The following is a 19,214-nucleotide window of genomic DNA, read 5'->3' on the forward strand; positions in this document are numbered from 1 at the left end:
TCCGAAGCTAGTATATGCACAATTGACTCTTATGCGTGCACAGGTATGACTACGGTTTTAGACACTGCTAATCTTTGTGTATGCAAAATGGAGAGAAAGAAGATTTCACCAGAGAAAATAGTATAAGTAAAAAAGAAGAAGATTACATTAGAACAAAAATGTGATGTCATTGAACAATATAAATATGCTCATAGCAATGCTACAATAGGAGATGATGTTGGAATGTGTGAATAAACTGCCTAAACATACAATAATTGTTATTTTGCTTTTTATAACCACACTATGATTATGTTAACCATAAAAATATGTATTGAAATATTTCATTAATATGCATACTAAACATTATGCTTATTTTTTTCCATTGCTTATTTCTTTCAAGCTGGAACAATTACGTTTTCCATAGAAGTATCACTTCAAATATTGGGACGCGATGGCTCAGTGGCTAAGATGTTGAGCTTGTCGATCAGAAAAGTCGGCAGTTCGAATCCCTAGTGCCGCCTAACGGAGTGAGCTCCCGTTACTTGTCCCAGCTTCTGCCAAACTAGCAGTTCAAAAGCATGTAAAAATGCAAGTAGAAAAATAGGAACCACCTTTGGTGGGAAGGTAACAGCATTCCGTGTACCTTCAGCATTTAGTTATGCCAGCCACATGACCACGGAGACATCTTTGGCTTTGAAACAGAGATGGGCATTGCCCCCTAGAGTTGGGAACGACAAGCACATATGTGCGAGGGGAGCCTTTACCTTTTTATCACTTCAAATAATGCAAGTTCAAATAATGTAACCATTTATGGGGATTCATTCACTCTCTCAATTGAGATCTATCTATGGTATCTTTCTTGGAGTTTCTGTTATCTGTGATAATTACAAATAGGATTTAATATGGGTGGGAAAGATCAGAGATATATCAGTTAGCTAAGCAGAATGTCTAGGCTCCCCAAAAGTGTCCCTTATATCCTGTTTACTGTGGAAATCTATCTGTGTTGGAGGCTTGTATGCTTAATGGCATTTACTTCTATATAGTGATAATGGCTATCATGTATTATTTATTATTATTTTCCAAGGAAATACAGCAATCACATTTTTTCAGCATTATTTGTATAATGAAACATGTTTTTTTTAAACTGAATAAAAATTCAACTACAAGTAGTCCTCGACTTAGAACAGTCTGCTTAATGACCATTCAAAGTTACAATGGCACTGAAAAAAATGACTTATGACCGTTTTTCACAGTTACGACCTTTGCAGCATCCCCCATGATCATGGGATCAAAGTTAAGATGCTTGGAGATCTTGGTTCATACTTACGATCGTTGTAAGGTCCCAGGGTCATGTGATCTCCTTTTGCGACCTTCAAAGTCAATGGGGAAGCCAGATTCACTTAACAACCAGGTTACTAACTTATCAGCTGCAATGATTCACTTAACTCAGGGGTATCCAAACCTGGGAACTTTAAGACTTGTGGACTTCAACTCCCAGAATTCCCCAGCCAGCATGTCTGGCTGGGGAATTCTGGGAGTTGAAGTCCACAAGTCTTAAAGTTCCCAAGTTTGGACACCCCTGACTTAACTACTGTGGCAAGAAATGTCATAAAACGGGGCAAAACTCAATTAACAAATGTTTCACTTAACAACATAAATTTTGGGCTCAATTGTGGTCATAAGTCAAGGGCTACCCGTACTCACTCCATGCTCCTTTGCATTTCTTTCTCTTTAATATTGTACTATGGAACTGTTTTCTCCAGACATATGCTTGCCTTCTTGATGTACACCAGCATCTCCTAGTGGACATAATTTTTAGGCTACCTTGCAGATTGAAAATTAAGACTGATTTCTCATATATTCTCAGCGTCTTTATTTAAAACTGTATTTTCGACTAGTACATAAATTTTTGGGAACAGAACATAAAAAGTTACAAATAAAGAGATTTTTATCTCACAGTCAGGCTTTTGTTCCATTCAGGGTGGATAAAAATAGGTGATTTTTTTTTTAAAAAAATAGTCAGATATTTTTTATTTCAATAGATTTTTTAAATTTTTATCTAATTTATTTTAATAAATGCTTTTTGAGTAAAAAGCTATCCAAAATAGTTTTCTATTTAAGATACATCAATAATTTAGTTTATTCAGCATGAAATGGAGCTTAGTTATTTGCACAAGGCTGTAGATTCTGCAATATTTACATTTTTGGTAAACTCATTCAATGAATCCAAGTGCTGCAAGCTGAGGTAACATGCACTGTGTTGATGCATTCACAGTAACCACGAGATAAATCATAAAACAAAGTTCAGGAATATTCCTTTATCCCGTTATTTTGCAAATCTAGGTACAATATGATTGTTTGAAGAGAAATGCATCTGTCCCACCAGGCTCTAAGTGTGAGGAGAAAGGGCAAGCAGTAAAAATGAAAGTGAAACCTTCTAAGCATATTATAAATGTAATATTAAAGAGCACCTGTCATTTCCGACCCATCATGGCAGCCTGTTAATGGGCATCCACTCACCTGCTGCCTGCCAAGCCCCTCACCTTATTGAGTCACTGCCGCATCAGCAGCCGTCCCATTAAAGTGCATGGGACTGTCGGTGAGTCAACAGCGGGTGAAAGGAGGAGCCGCTGCAGGACAGAAATGACAGTTGCTCTTTTAAAATTATGATTTAAATCAAGTCGATTTAAATCAAGACTTTTTACTAGTGATTCATTAGATCAAATCCACCCTGGTTCCATTAACTCAGATTACCAGACCTGATCAATGATGGTACTTTAGAATTCCAGACAGGGATATCACCCTTACTTGGCTATACTAAGAATAGAATTGGAGCTTCTGTGTGCAAAGACAATAGCATTCCTCAAGTTCTCAAAAATTTGCAACACTGAGAAAATATTTAGCCGTGACTTTGACAAAATTCAGTGGGGGGGGGACCATACATGAAAGTGGATCCTCTATGTCACTCTATGTATATTGCGACATTTCCTCTATGTCACTCTATGTATATTGCGACATTTTTTGCCTTTGCGGAGCCAGGGTGGGTGTGGCCTGTGCATGATGCATCCGGCTTGCGGGCCGCCAGTTTGCAACGCTGCTCTATGTGGGACAGAAGAGAACAGGAAGGCCTGGAGGAATGTTGCCCATGGGGTCGCAATGAGTCGGACACGACTTCGCAACTAACAAGTTTAACACCCAACTTCTTTTTGGGGGTAATTGGAGTACTGTAAAATTATCATGGTGATGATTCCTGAATACTAGCGATACAGTCCTTGAGTTATAGCAATTAGGAGCAGAATTTCCTTTTCTAAGCAAGGCAGTTAGGTGAATTGTATGCAATTTTATGACCTTTATTGCCACAGATAAGTGAATCCAGCTTTCTCCATTAACATTGTATGATGGCTGGGAAGACCACAAATGGCAACCAGGATCTGCCATGTTGTAAAAATATGCTGGTTACCAAGCACCTGAATTTTGATAACCTGACATGGGGATACTGTGATGGTCGTGAGAGGACCGTAAGTCACTTTTTTCAGTGCTGCTGTCACTTTGGTCACTATATCAGGGTTGTCATGCACAGGCCATGCCCATCCCAGCTCCGTGAAGGCAAAAAACATTGCGATACATCACATGACATCGTTACGTGATGAGTTTGATACCCGTGACTTATAGCATTTCAAGTATTTTGAGATTGACATATATATGTTAGGAATAAACCTGAACTTGTTTCTTCCCATTTATTTCCTGAAAGCTTTCAGGTACCAGGATTACTTCATTATCTTCTTTGGCCCAGAATAGACATTTACACATATATACCCACAAAGATATACATACATACATACATGAAGATATATCTTTTATATATATGAAGAAGATAATGAAGTAATCCTGACCTGGTCCCTGAAAGCTTTCAGGAAGTAAATGGGAAGAAACACGTTCAGGTTTATTCCTAACAAGACTCCAACTCGAAATGGAGCTATACTACAGAAAGTGTGTGGCACAAAGATTTTCCCTGAATGTATAGCTTCTGCTACATTAGAAGTCATGCCATGTTATCCTTTGTCCAACTTTGGCTAGTGTGCCATTGCAGCGGTTTCTAAAATGTGAGACTTTATTGATGGTCACTTATGTTTTTCTCATCTTGTAACTGCTGTAGTTGGCTCTACGTGGCGCTTGTCCTTGAGGACTATTCAAAAAGTATAAGTATAATCTTTATTGTCATTGTACTTAAACACAACGAAATTGGTTTTAACCTCACTCGTGCAAAATTATAGCAGAAACGAAAAAAGAAAGGAAAAAAAACTAGCGTGTGCATGGAGTGATTGTGGTTGTATTTAAGTCTGACAGCCCAAGGATAGAAACTATCTTTAAACCTATTTGTTCGGCTGGCTATACTTTGATGTCTTCTGCCCGATGATAGAAGTGCAAAGAGACACTGACCATGGTGTCAATCATCTCTGAGTATCTTCCTTACTCTGCTAAAGCAGCAAGATCTGGCGATGTCATCCAGTGGTGTCAGGGGCAACCAATGGTTTCTTGTGCCGAATTGCTCACTCTTTGTAGTGCCTTCCTGTCCGCAGCTGTTAAACCAGCATACCATACTGTAATGCAATATGTGAGGACACTTTCTATGGTGGACCGATTGAAAGAGGTCATCAGCCGTTGTTTCATCTGATTTTTTTGCAGGACTCTTAGGAAATGAAGTCTCTGTTGGGCCTTTCCAACCACCAGAGACATGTTATTTTTCCAGGTGAGATCTTGACTCATAAGCACTCCCAAGAATTTAAAAGAGGAAACCCTCTCCACACAGCCCCCCTCGATATACAGTGGGGCTCGCTCCTCTCTGTGCTTCCGGAAATCTAGCACCATCTCCTCTGTCTTACTAGTATTTAGATATAAGTTGTTTCTTGAGCACCATGCTGATACCTGAAGTAGACCTGATTCAAAATGTACCTGCTTGCCTAGTCTAAAAATTGCCTAGTCTGACTTCGTCATGTCTAATAATTGCCATGAAATACCAATATTTTATGAGCTGCCTTGGAAAGCAGCCTGTCTGCATTTGATTAAACTGTGCTCTACCTGAATGTCATAGTATGAGAGGGGAATTTTTTAAAAAAATTGCTGGTGGTATATTTATTGCAAAGGTGGAAATGGACACAGTAACACATGATACTGGATATTATTGTTTCTACTAGTTATTTGTATGACATATTTACAGCAGGGCTAAGCCACACAATTCTGATGTTAGATTTCCTTCTAGGTCTCCTTCCCAGTGACTTTTACCTCTCTTTTTTCTGCTTCCTCCTTTCTTTATATCTCCCTCTAGTTTCTGGCTTGATGTGTGTTGTCTTAAAAAAAAAGGACTGGACTTTACATAGGGTGTTCAGTGTTGCTTGAATATTCTCCTCACAGCCAAAACATTTATCATTTCTCCATTGAAGGATGAATCTCTCTCAGGGTCTTCTGCTGAGTTGTCGTCCGCACCCACCCCAGGAACTAAGGCTTCTCTATTGACAGCTGATACCCTCTGCTCCCTCCAGGATCTTTGATGTAGTTGACACCTGCAGTCAACCAAATCCATCCTTGAGACTTGTGTGGAGCTTTCATGCCACTATGTCTTTACTTCCCTTCTTCCAAGTAAGTCATTCTGGACTGTTCTTTTCACTCTAATCAGAAACCAACAAATGTTCAGCATGCTTCAATTCTTGGTCCAACTTCTCTCTTTCCAGCTATTCTGTTTACTCCAATTGCTGTCTTTTATCTCCACTTCTCTTCACTCCTCTTTGTCCAATTTTTTGTTATACTAACAGTATATTCTACAGTAACTTAAAAGGTGGATGCCCCTCTCTACTTGAGTACCTAACACCTGTGAACTTTGTTATATGGGACACCTGTCATAAAATCTCCCCACACCAGCCATGGCTAGCAGCCGGGACAGCTCATCAAGCCTCTTAATAGAGCAGCTGCCCTTGAAGGCCAGAATAGAGGGGGGTGTTATTCTCCTTTTACTCACTCAGCAGCAGCCATGCCAAGCCACTCAAATCCACAGGCCAACATTAACAAAGAAAGCAGCTGCTACAATTGTACTTTCGTGCATTTAGGGTCTTGTAAGTATTTCAGGGTAACATTGCATTGCAAAATAAGAGCTTAAAATGTTTCAAATGAAACATTCCATTAAAAGTCTAAAGCTCCCTTTAAAAGGATTTAAAAATAATACTTTAATACTCTTTTAAAGAATGTTCCATTTTTGTTTGAATTGCTGAATTTATTTTGCCTGCTGTACTTTAAATTCTTTAATACTACAATAGTGTATTTCAGCCAGAATAGTTTAACAAAAACATAAGATCTAATATTTGATTTCACAGGGAGTCAAGTTGCATTGAACAACACTGAAAAAAAAATATAGTGACAATATTTGATTGGGAACTTGAAAAATACGCAGCAATGATGAAACTAAGAGTATGTACAGAAGCTTCTCTAAATTTAAACAAGAATACAGAGAGAGAGGGTGGGGGGATTAAATGTTTATATTTTATATTATATAGTTTTTAGAGCTATGTTAATAAATGTTGTAACTGAAATAAAAAGGGGTTGGAAATTACTTATCTTTTCATTATTTTTAGTATTTACTAATTTAGAGGGGATTTGTCACTAAATTCAAATATTTATGCAGACAGACAGACAGAAAGACAGACAGATCTGCACAAAATAATCCAATGTAGTTTGTCTGGAATACTTAACTTTTGTTATATTGAGCAATTATTAAATAACTTTTAATTTATTTAACTAATTGATATTTTCTTCTAGAATTATCTGCTTCAAATAATTTTTGAAAGATACTTCTGAAAGTGTAATCAAACACAAATAGAAATAGTAATTCTAATGATGGTATTCACTGGACAAAATAAAAGACAATCAATGCCCTGTAGTCTAGATTGTCTTACATGGGAAAAGACCTGAATACAACAAGACCAGCATACCTACACCCGTGAAAATCTATGAAAATACACACACACACACACATACAATTATTAAAAGACAATCTCAGTACCTCACAGATGCCAAAATGAGGAAGACCCTTTTTGATCTTTAAACATGTTTAGCACATATGTAAAGCATATATAACACATCTAAGAAGACATGTCCATTCTGTGATTAAAAAATACAAACCTATTTGTCCCTTCTTTGTTCGTATAGAATATCTTTGTCCAATAAAGTTTTTTTTCTGATTTGACTCAAAACTGAAATTTTAAAAACGATTGTTGGTATTGTAATTGAATATCAGCATAGCTAGGTAACCAAAAACACTGTCTTTATCAATCATACTAAGCAAACAAAGTACATTATGACTTAGCATGCTGTGTGAACTCAACCAATTGTTGTTTATTCAAAATACCAGGATCTCTTAGGTAGCAGCATCTAGCAACCTTGGCTCAAAATCAGACCTGACTAGCCTAGTGTAGAAGATCGTTAGCCAATATCCTCGCCGTAAGTTATACATGTAAAACACATAACCTCGCGCGCGCGCACAACCTTAGAAGGCAGCAGTGAATTGCTTCTATAATATTGCCAAGAAAACTACATACCCATACAATAATCAGCCCCAGGAGCCAAGCACAACACAAAGAAACCATTGCTTTCACATTATGTTGTAGTTAAGCTACAGCTTAGCAACGATATATTAATTAACCCAGCCATTTCCGTTTCTAAACTCTGGCTTTTATCTGTCATCCATCCATAACTTATTCAATAAACCAATATTAAACCAACTATTATGAAAACACTAACATTACTCCAATTTCGCGCTCACCACTATAAATATTTTTTCTACCAGCCACGGGACTGTTTATCTTTGGGTGGAGAGGAAGTCCCGGCAAAACCACCTATTCGCAGCGCAATCTGGGAGACATTTTAGACCAATAGGCGCTGCCCATTGGCTTTCTGAGGCGGAACTTCCGGGGTCACGATTAAGAGGTAGTGGTTTCCTTCTGGTCGGCCAAAAGGGCATATAAGGAAGTCCCGTACGGGCCTCAACCATTATCGTCGCCGACTCCAGCAAGTGGTGTTGGGAAGAAGAGCTGTAAATAAACACTGTGGCCCGGCAAGGAAGAGCGGACAAGCGGGGCAAGACGGGTCGGATACATCATTAGGAGAAACGAATAGGCTGCTCAACAAAAATTTTGATCGTGGCCGACTGACTTGTTTCCCTCGGGTAAGTACAGGGACATTGAACTGGACTGAAGCCCCGAGAGAATGGATTATCCCTGAGATCTAGAACATTAGGAAAGATGCAGCACGGACCTCAAATTTACCTCAAAGTAAATTGAAATATCATCATGTCTTATATCTATATATCTATGTCTGTGTGTCTATGAACCTAAAACACAGTATATCGGATAAGACTCAATCTTAGGCTGAAACACGAGTTGCCTGTATTTGTTATAGTTTAAATATTTCTTGTTAGCATCTTTAAATTTTGGTTTTTGTGATATATATCGTGTAAATATCTCGTTCCCATTGAAAAGAAGTGAAATATATTAAGTGAGCTTGTACTGTCTTCTGTAATTGTAAAATTATATAGATGATATTTTCCACTCATTTCTGCTATACATTTTTTACATGAACTGGTTCAGTGGCTGCACTGAATTATCATTGTGCAGGTTTCTTCAAAATTATTCATTCTCTATACTGATTGAGTGATTATATGTCACCAAATTAGTGTCAGCTCTTAGTGGTTATATTGATAGACTTTCTCCAGCAAAAACATCCTGAAACTTAATTTGTGGCTTCCCACCTTTTTTTATATGTCCTACTAATGTTTGAGTTCATACTCTTCATTTAAAGTGTAAGCGCTTTTAATTGCTGTAATCTCTCTTTCAGGACTATCACGTAATCTGATGCAGTTCTCCCCTGGATATGGATCACATCCTCAAAACTATAAAGCTCCCTCAGGAAACTTCTCACAAGTGCCCAGTAAAGCGATTCCTTCACAGCTGGAAAACTATTATGGTGCAGATTACTATTCTCCCCAATGTTCTGTACCAGCACAAAATGCTAATGTCTCGTCTGTGACACCGAAGATGTTAAATTCACAGGGATCACAACACTTGTACAATAGAGCACCTCATAATGCAGAACCACCAGGACTTTTCCAAGGAACAGTACCTCCTGCATCCCAGTTGCATACCAGCATTTCACAGTCATATTCTTCATTTACTGGTCCCTACAACAATTCCGTCTTGTATTCTGCCAGCTCTTCTGTTCCATCTCAGGGATTTGTTGCTTCCTCTAGCCATTATCCCATGCCTCCTGTGTCTAGTGCTGCATACCCTAATATTGTATATCCTCCCATGTCCACTGACAATCCATATGGGCAGATGCCTAGTACCCAGCCTGTGATGGCACATGGCCATTTGAATGCAGCAGGTGCTTATTGTAATCAAACTAGTGCCCCACCTATAGGACAACCCAGAGTTCCTTTGGGCTACACTTCTGCATCATGGAGTGCTCCAGAGCTCCAGTTGGCTCAGGGGAATCATGGCAGCTTTACAGGAGCTCTTCCTGAAGCAAACAACACAATGAGTACAGGTATTGCACAGAGAAATTATATGTGACATAAAATACAAATATGCTTAAAATAAATTGACTGTTGTACATAATGTGTGCAAGCTAAGGAAGCTAAATGTTTTTACAAAAATGCTTCATATTTTCAATATTTTTTCCTCTCTCCAGGTTGCTTTTTCTTTCTGAACTATAATATAAACCAAGTAACTTGGTGCTATTAAAATAAATTATTGTCTTATGTGCAAGATTGTTTGCTCTATTTAAATCACCCAAATCTTTAAAATAATAAAAATTATTTACAGGATTTTAATAAGCAATATGTTACCTATAGCAGGCAATGCTGATTTGTGCATTATTCTCAGACTACTTTCATTTTATTGCTTTTTTTTAAAACTGGAAGCTGATTATTCATTTTCTTGCTGATATTAACGATCCTCAATAGGCTAATTTGTTTTTCAAGTTTGATTCCAAACATCCATTCAGTGTTTGGGTGTCTGTAAACAAATAAATGTGTAGGTAGTACTGAGTAAAGTTGACAATTGAGCCCAAAATGTCTATTGCAAATGAGATATTGTTAAGTCAGTTTTGTCCCATTTTATGACCTTGCAGTTGTTAAGTTACTAACACAGTTAGTGTATCTGGCTTCTTCATTGACTTTACTTAACAGAAAGTTGCAAAATGTGATCACATGACCCTGGGAACCTGCAACTGTCATACATGAGTCAGTTGCCAAGCGACTCAATTTTGATCACTTGACTGAAGTGATGTTGCAATGGTCATAAGTGTGAAAAATGGTCATAAGTCATTTTTCCCACCTCAATTGTAACTTTGAACTCTCACGTTTGTAAATCAAGGACTACCTGAATAGAAAGCAAATATGTGTAATGAAGCAAATTAGTAATAAAAAGATTCATAGAAGTCCCACACACATTTTTCAACTCTTTGAAAAATTCTTCATTTTTTATTATATTCATTTATTGCAGGGGTGTGAAACTTGCAATGTCATGGCGGCATCATGTGATGTATTGTGACTTTCTCCCCCCCTTTGCTAAATGATGTGGGCGTGGCCAGGCCATGGGCCAGGAGTTTGACAGCCCTGATCTATTGTGATATAACAGGCATCAAGAATTAGACACTGGGTGTAATCAGTAGGTTCAGTCATTAAGACGAAGGTTCCTCAATCTTCTCTTTCATGAGAATAAAAATTACATTGTAAATATGGGATTTGTCATCTTTGCTTGCTTTTCTTGTATCATTTAAGACTTAGACAAACTTATCAAACTATATTAATAGGCGTATTGTAAATGACCCTAATTTTATTACAAACCTTTGAATCTGTTATCTGCATGCTTCTGTTCCTGCCATTTTCAAAAATTTCATTCTTTATCTGTTTTTAAATGTCCAATTGCTGTCACTTTGAAAATTATTTGTAAATTAGCATAAGTAATCCATCCCTTCTAATGTATACTCCCCATGTTTGATTTTTCAGGGTCACCACATTATGTAAATCAGAATATCCAGTCAGTAAAACCTAACCAAGGAGTGGCTTCAGCTGCAGCTTCTTCAGTTAAAACATCTATTGTAGAGAAGACAGGAAAGCCCATCACTTCATCTTGTCTTACACAGTCATCAGATTCCTTTCCTCATGAAGGTATATAAATTGGCTTAAAAGAAAAAAAAATATGTGCTCCAAATTATATTTTAATAAAACAGCTATTGGTTGGTATGGGTAATCCTGAAAACAGTGTATAGGCCTGTAATTTTAATATTTGTAAGGCTTTAGTTCTAATTTAAATATAGTCCATGTTTTATAATGCATATATAATGTATGTAACTTATTCTATTGTAAGCTGCCCAGAATCACTTGGGACAGTGAGACGGGCAGCATATAAATTTAATTAATAAATACTACCTATTTAATTAACATATAAGAGCCTGCAATTAATGCCTGACAGCATTTGTCTTCTCAGAATTGCAAGTTATAGAGTCAGAATCAAGTTATCCCAATGGTGATCTTTTGTTTAAATATTGTCATAATGCATGATATATTTTTAGGAGGATGTACACATTTATTTATCAAATTTATTTGCTGCCCATCTCACAGTTTAAAGTGACTTTGAGCAGTTTAGACCAAGATAAAACATACAAACCTTTGACAATTGTAAGTATAAAAGCAGATTAAATTACAAAAATTAAATTTATTTTCATGTATGTACAAAATGTTCTGGGCAAGGCAGTACAGAAGTTTTCAGGTGGCCCACGCTCAAACCCAAAATGTCTGTTTTTGGACCCAGATCAACCCAGATGGGTTGGTTTTATTTCAAGTGGAAGCCAATATCTGTTGAGTGTTCTGAATATTTTACTCTCCTTTAATTGCTGTAGTTGGAAAATGTCTTTTGTTCTTGTTGCCATTGTTTGTTTTTAATTCTCCTGTTTTGGCCATAGTAACAGATGAGATCAGTCATGTCCCTATTGCTGTTTAGCTTTGGCAAGAAGTGGTATACAATGTTTGAATTTGGAAGTAAAACAAGAGGATTTCAAGGACTGCATAGCACAGAGAGAATTAATATGTCATTGGACAAAATCTTAGAGAGAAAGAAATTGCTGTGGGGGCCATTAGATTCAGTGCTGGACTGGAGCTTACATCCAGTTGGCAACCGAAACTCTTATGAACCAGTGCTGCAAGATTTCTGTTAAAATGTGGAGAGATGAAGAGATCACTGACTAATTAAGGTTTACATATCTCAACATCTAATGCCTCAGAACATCCACAAATCAGGAAGAGTCAGGAAGCCTTTGTATATGTGTAGTGAGTAACACCTCCAAAGGAACCCAAAGTTCCTCAATTGGTGGGAGAAAAAGAACATGTCCTGAGTTTATACGCAGACTTAAGACTCAATAAACTCATCCATCTATTGTCTTTTTTTCACTCCAAGATTCTATGCTAATAAGTTACGTTAGTTTGGTTACTTGATTTAGAATTTTTGACTTTGTTATTCATTCATCACTGTGTTCTGTGCATTTGTTTGAGAGGACTTCAGAGACAGATGCCAGGAAGAGAGGGTTGGGTTGAGGCTACTACATCAGGCCTCCAGATGCAGAAGCCAATAAATAGTAAGCACAGGATTAGTTTTCCTGCATCTCTTGCTGCTTTCTTGTGATTGTCCAAATTTTTGCGACCCAAGTGGCTTTTACTTTTCATGGGTAAAACATACATAGCTATTCTGAGTTTAGATCCTGTTGAAACATAACAGGCATATCATTTTAGCTTTTGTTTTTGCAAAAGTGCCACTAGCCTCACAGAAGGGCAGAACTTCCATATTTCAGTTTTTTGTTTTGGTTTTAAGGTGTACAGTATATTGAAGAAACGTGGAAGGAAGTTGTATGATGAGAATCATTCTGATTGTTATCTGATTGTTTATACTTTAGTAATATGTTTAATAATATGCCCAACAATTTTAAGTTCTATTCCCAATGGAAAGCCAAATGGGTCGCTGAATGCCCAGACATAGGTAGACATATAAATGACCCCACAAAAAGGAGCCAAGCTTTGAACTACCACCTCAGCAATGGACAATCCTGAATAGGTTTTGCACTTTACATAATCTGAAGGCATCCATCGATCCGGTATCTGAATTTTTTTCATATAAACGATTCTGCACTTCAATGATTAGATGGCCTAGATCAGGGGTGGCGAACACGCGGCTCGCAAGCCGCATGCGGCTCGCGGCCAAAATAAATGAGGCTCTTTGCCTCTTACCATTATTTAGTATACTGTGGCTCGGATCGCGCGCTAAACCCGGAAGTACGGTCGACGACGCTTGCCTCCGCTCCACCAGCTCGTACTTCCGGGTTTAGCTCAACAGCGCCCTCTGCTGCGCCCAAAAAAATAATGCTTCAAAGTCTAGCACAGGGACTATTGAAACATTGTTAGGCTAGGAGAAATTTATATTAAGAGTTATAGATGTTAAATTAGCTTAGAAAATGGGATCAGTGTGTTATTATTAATCTAAGAGAAATTTATATAGTGTTTGCTGGGAGGAGAGGGGTTATGAGTAATCTATTTTAAGATGGGGGGAGGGGAGGGGGCAAAATGTTTGGTATAATATTTGAATGTGAATTTTTGCGGGGGGGGTTGGGGGGGTATAGCATTTGTATGAGATTTATATTGTGTGGAGGGGGGGTGAAAAGGGGGAAAATGTGTTTGTACAAAACTCTTTTAAGAAAAAAAAAAAGTCTAGCACAGTTGCTGCAGGATTCCGTGAGGTTCTAATGATTGCTCAAATTAATAATAATGGTTGCATATTGAAGCTCTGGGTTCAGGAGCAGCAGAGTTTTAAATAGGAGAAAACATTTAATTGAATTTCCATGGTTAGTATATTTCCCAAAATTCTATGAGTGTTTTTCTCACAGCCTGTAATTGTAATAGATGTCAAAGATAATCCAAACTCATATATATATTATAATACATATATTAGGTTAAAGGAAGATAATATTAGGACCAGGCTTTACCCATGTATAGGTTGTACTCGATTTACAATCACAATCTCATCACTGAGCAAAGCAGTCATTAAGCGAGATATGTGACTGCTTTGTTTAATGACTGCAAGTGTGGCATTCCTGGTTGTGGTCATCAAGTAATCTTGTAGGTTGTTAGGTGGACAGAGATTCCACTTATTTATGGATTTAAAAGTTATACAGCAGCTCTAATGGGTTTATAAAAATTTATAACAAAAAACACCTGACTGAGCATGTTATATTATGTGTTTAATATATTATTGTTAAAATTATATGCTTTTGTGTGAGTGTTTGTCTGTTTTGGCAGGTCACTGCGTGGTGTGGCTCTCTGACTCTCACAGTTTAAAATTTTGGCTCTTTTTGTCGAACTTGTTCGCCACCCCTGGCCTAGATGTTGGTATTACACTTAACAAATAAATAACTTTAGTAATAGCTATTGTAAGTTAATTAAAATTCTCAATTGTTCAGTTATCCGGTCACATCTGACTCTGAGATTAGATGAACTGCTTGCCAAGATTGTCTCTTGATGACATATTTTTTAAAGTCTTGTAAGCTTTGACTTGTGTCATCCATTTGTCAACTTATTTTCTAATGACTTCTTATTATTGCTTTCAAATGATTTCTGTACATTAGGGATTTTTCATTTATATTTGCCATTTCTTTACATATCTAAAATATTTAAATCTTATTTCATTGAGTTTCCATTGAGCAGTCTGAGTTTGTATCATGGAGTATTGAATGATTTGTTGTTCTGGTCCAAGTTATTCTCAACAATTTTATTTAGCTTTTTTATGGTCTACATTTCACAGCCACATGTTACAAGTGGGAGAACCATGAAATTGACAGTATTTACTTTTATTATTAGCATGATGTCTCAGGGGTTACATTTTGCCTAAATTTTTCGCTACAAATGGCTGGTAACTAATAGCCAAGGGTATTTGGAAAAAAATAATTTGAATGTTAGTCATATCTTGAAACATGTTTCAAAACATATATCTGTTTTAAATGTATAAGTGGAGCCTTCTTTCATAAAAAGTCAGGTACACTTTATGCATTCTAGTTGCTATAATTAGAAGATTTATCAAAATAATTTTCATTTCCATTGCTGACAACCCCATTTTCTCTCCTTTCCTACATCATAGTTTGAATTTACAGTAAATGATTGTTTCTATATAATGAAAGTTGTAAATTTCCAATGTAATGTTATGTGAAAATGAGGGCACAAAATGAGAGATTAAGGAAAATACAAGGATTTAAAAATAATCACATTTAAAAATAATCAATTAAAAATAATTTTTTATTATATCAAAGTGTTCTATCTAATAGTTGATTACTACTGATTTCCAATTAGGAAAAAATAATTTAAAATACTTCCTGAAACAGATTTTGGTGTATTCTTGGGTTTTGTTTGTTTGTTTTCTTAAATTCTCAGGCTTGCTCTTCAGGCTGTTCCTTGCTAGCTTCCACTTTCATGCACAGATGTGCATGAATTAATATTATTGTTTGTTTCCCAAACTGTCAATTGCTATAAGTTGTTGCTTGCAAATTATAGCCCAGGGTCCTCTCTAAGGCCAGTTATATACAGGTTTTTCCATGTCACCTCATATTGTACCCCAAACTTTTGTTATCAGCCTGATACAGATTCTTTTGCTCTTAACTGGAATTTATTGAGTTGATGTAACTTTAAGGCTTATTCAGATCTGTTCAGTGATCCATGGCTATCCATCTAAATTCTTTAAGAATTTTTCAAAGAAGACTTTCTCAGTTATCTTGATCAAGAAATCACCTCTGAAGCTTTGCTGAAGTGCTTTACTTTTCTTTGTAAATAAATATAAATGTAAAATAAAATCACCATTTAAAGTATCATTTTGGGGTGGGGATGGGGGAATGAAGGAAAGTGAGAAGAAACCTCAGTCTTCAGAAGCTGTGGAATAGATTTTGATGTTAAGGATTACCTAGGATCTCTTGTAAAAAGTCTTTTACTATCTAGATGGGCTTTGGTACTTCCAAGACAATGGATAATTGGACTTGAAAAAAATATCCTGTTCTCTGTGCCAAGAGTGATGGATTGACATTGCTGGCTAATCTTTTATTATTTGTTATTCCTTTCATTTATATATTATTACTTCCCAATGGTTTTCAGTCATAAAACAAAGCACAGTATAGTTTAAAAGTCACTGTACTATTCAACATAAACCAGAAACAATAAAAATTGTAGAACTGGTGGTGGGTTAGATCAGTGTTTCTCAACGTTGGCAACTTTTAAGTTCTGTGGACTTCAACCCCCAGAATTTCCCAGCCAGTATTCAATGCTGGGAGTTGACGTCTACATATCTTAAAAATTGTCAAGGATGAGAAACACTGTTCGATACTTCTACATCAAGAGCAATGATTTCTCAATGTAACTCGATAATTAAGAAACAATTTTGACTTCTTAAAATCTCTAATGATGGGTAAATAGTGTTCTGTTCTACTACTAAGTTTCTCTGCCTGTTACTAACACCACAGCATCCAGAACTGGTGGTTAACTTCTATAAAGAGAACTTCTTCGGGGTTAACTAGGTTGCTCTTCATGTTAGTGTCCTTTGTTGTGCTTGGATTGGTGTTACTTCAATGCTTTTATTCGTGCTTTCAATTTCTTGCCTTTCCTGTGTGTTTGACTCTGGTATTTGTGCTTTCCACTTTTACAGGCATGCAGTATGGTGGATATGTTAATAACCAAGCTAGCTCTTCAGCAACTCCCTTGTCATCAAGTTCAGATGATGAGGAAGAGGAGGATGAGGATGAGGAAGCAGGTCTGCTTTAGCTTTGCACCAGTATTTCTAACTTTTCACTTTTGATGGCATTATTCCATTTCTTCAGTGCAAGTAATTCAAACAAACTATCATTTTGGAGCCTAAATAATATTCATTTAAGAGTTGAAAAGATTTGTACAAAAGAAGCCAGGGTTTCATTATTGAATTATTTTACATGTTTAGATAGAGGTTAGTCACATGTAATTGAAAGGAGCTTACTGCAATATAAGTGGCTATAAAAATGAGCATCTCCTTTATTAGAAATAGGTTTACAGTATTTGATATAATATGTGTAGTTTGGAGGTGTTTTTAAAAAATATCCTTTCTTTCTTTCTTTAGCATCACTGTAAATACTACATACACCTTGCTTTCCCATTATGGAAACAGACTTTCCATCTTACTGCCAAAGCAAACATTGCAATGTGATAAATTGTTAACCATTGCCAATACATTACATTCTGCCTTTCCTGAAAGGGAGACAGTGCCTATCATGTGTAGATTATTTCAGTTTTAATAAATTTAGGCAAGCATCTGAGAAAAATGAACTTGGAAGATGCTTGAAATCAAAAGATGATTGACTAAAGCTTTATCTTTAAAAAGTGTAATTTAACATAATTTAAAATAAGAAAACAAGCTTTTTAAAAAAAAAAGTAAAGAAAAATTAAAACAAACTTTTTTTTTTAAAAAGGAAGAGTATTATTAAATCATGTACACCTATGTGTAAATGTTTTGTATAGATTGCCCCAATACGTATGGCAATATTGCTAACTTAGCATGTAAAAATGTGCTTTCAATAATATCCTAAAGATTTCAAAATTTAAGTGCAGTTCTCAAGCTAAAATTGTTCTGTTTTCACTTACACACAGGTTTATTCTTTTTCATAATAGAATGTAAAAGTTTCGGCACTGTCAGTTTCCTTGTTTTATGACATATAAAATGCTGTGAATCACCCATGCCAGATGCTAATATGTAGGGACACTTTTACAAAGTTATACAGTGCAATTAATTTCCACAATCTATTTAAAAGAATTAAAAATCTATATTATTTACTGACCAGCTTGTTTAATATACTCAATCCCATGTACATAGTAGATGCTAAGAGAGTCAAGTTATTTACAAATCCAAAAGATTACTGTGAAATTTCTGTTCCAGCTGCTTTGGTCACCATATTTCTTAAAAATTGGTATAGTAATGGGATAGTGTTCCATCTTCTATTATTCTGATTATTGAAAGACTGAATTAAAAGCACAAATGAATTAGAAAATGTATTCATAATTGAGGTGGGACAGCTATAAAATTGTCCTACCTCAAACATTTTATCCATTCGCTTGCAAAGTTGGAGAATTCAATGCAGTGTGAGAATTTTTCTACAGTACTAGAAATGTATTGGAGATTTTTTTTTTTTAATTTTGGGAATCTTCTGAAATACAAAAGTGATATAAATAATGGAATGTTGATACTGAAACCTAATTTTTAATTTGGTTTTCAGTTTTATCTTTTTCCTGAAACCCATCTGGCAAATGGCAGGTAGTATTGCCTCACCTTCTACACAGCAGATGTGTAATATCCCAGTATAATAAACAATTGTTATACATTGGACATTGACACTGGAATCTTTGTAAATTTCTAGGAAGTAGTAAAGGTCATTTGAGTTCAATAGGACTTACTTCCTGGTAAGTCTTTATAAGAAAGCACCCTTTGAGTTGAATGCTTCTGTCATAATTAGTCAAGTAACACCTGTAAATGGTGATTTTTAGCATAATCTTTTGAGGTATACAGCCTACCAACCTCTTCAGGCATGTGTTTGTGTCCAATTTTCTCTGCATGTTTTGTGGACCTAATGGCTGGAAGAACATGAACAGTTCAGATTAATGTTTTGAACATAATCATCCCTCATCTTTTGCACTTTTAACAACACTCGGCAAAGGGCACAGTATGGTTTGCAATAGTCATAAGCCCCCCCCCCTCCTCTGCCCAATTTTTTCCTTCAACAGAAAAACATTTCATTGGGTGAAAGAAAATTTTGGAGCCCCTCTGTGTGTGCGTTGTTTGCTGCACATTTATTGCAAGAGAACTCCTGCATGGATTAACACCATTGTGTCTTTGGTTTATAGTTACTTAATATCAAAGAATGTTTGTGTTTGTATTTCATGATTATGACCATGAAATGTCTCTTCATAAAAGGTTATTTGAATATGAATAAGGACGTAAGAACTTATTTCTTCTGCACTAAGGAAATCCTTTGAAAAAAGTCCTTGATTATCGTTTTTCTCATAGTTATGCATTTTCAAGTGCTTCCAAAGCATAATAGGTTTTATTGCCCTTGTTCATTTTTGCAAGTAATTCTCTAACTCAGAA

At 36.3% G+C, this 19,214-nt stretch overlaps 1 protein-coding gene across 2 annotated transcripts in view; it reads left to right on the plus strand.

Moving 5' to 3' along the window:
* The first annotated feature begins 7,931 nt into the window (after window positions 1-7,931).
* Window positions 7,932-19,214, plus strand: part of SEC24B (SEC24 homolog B, COPII coat complex component) — a 30,189-nt gene continuing 18,906 nt past the window's right edge. The window contains exons 1-4 of one of the 2 annotated variants that reach the window (XM_081959688.1): window positions 7,932-8,191; window positions 8,860-9,567; window positions 11,033-11,194; window positions 16,752-16,856. In XM_081959688.1, the coding sequence (XP_081815814.1) occupies window positions 8,877-9,567; window positions 11,033-11,194; window positions 16,752-16,856 (958 nt within the window). In that variant the 5' untranslated portion in view covers window positions 7,932-8,191; window positions 8,860-8,876. The remainder of the gene's footprint in view (window positions 8,192-8,859; window positions 9,568-11,032; window positions 11,195-16,751; window positions 16,857-19,214) is intronic. The other variant, XM_081959689.1, reaches the window with a different exon arrangement.

Source organism: Natrix helvetica (genome assembly GCF_964273705.1).
Source record: "Natrix helvetica genome assembly, chromosome: 7".
Lineage (NCBI taxonomy): Eukaryota > Metazoa > Chordata > Lepidosauria > Squamata > Natricidae > Natrix > Natrix helvetica.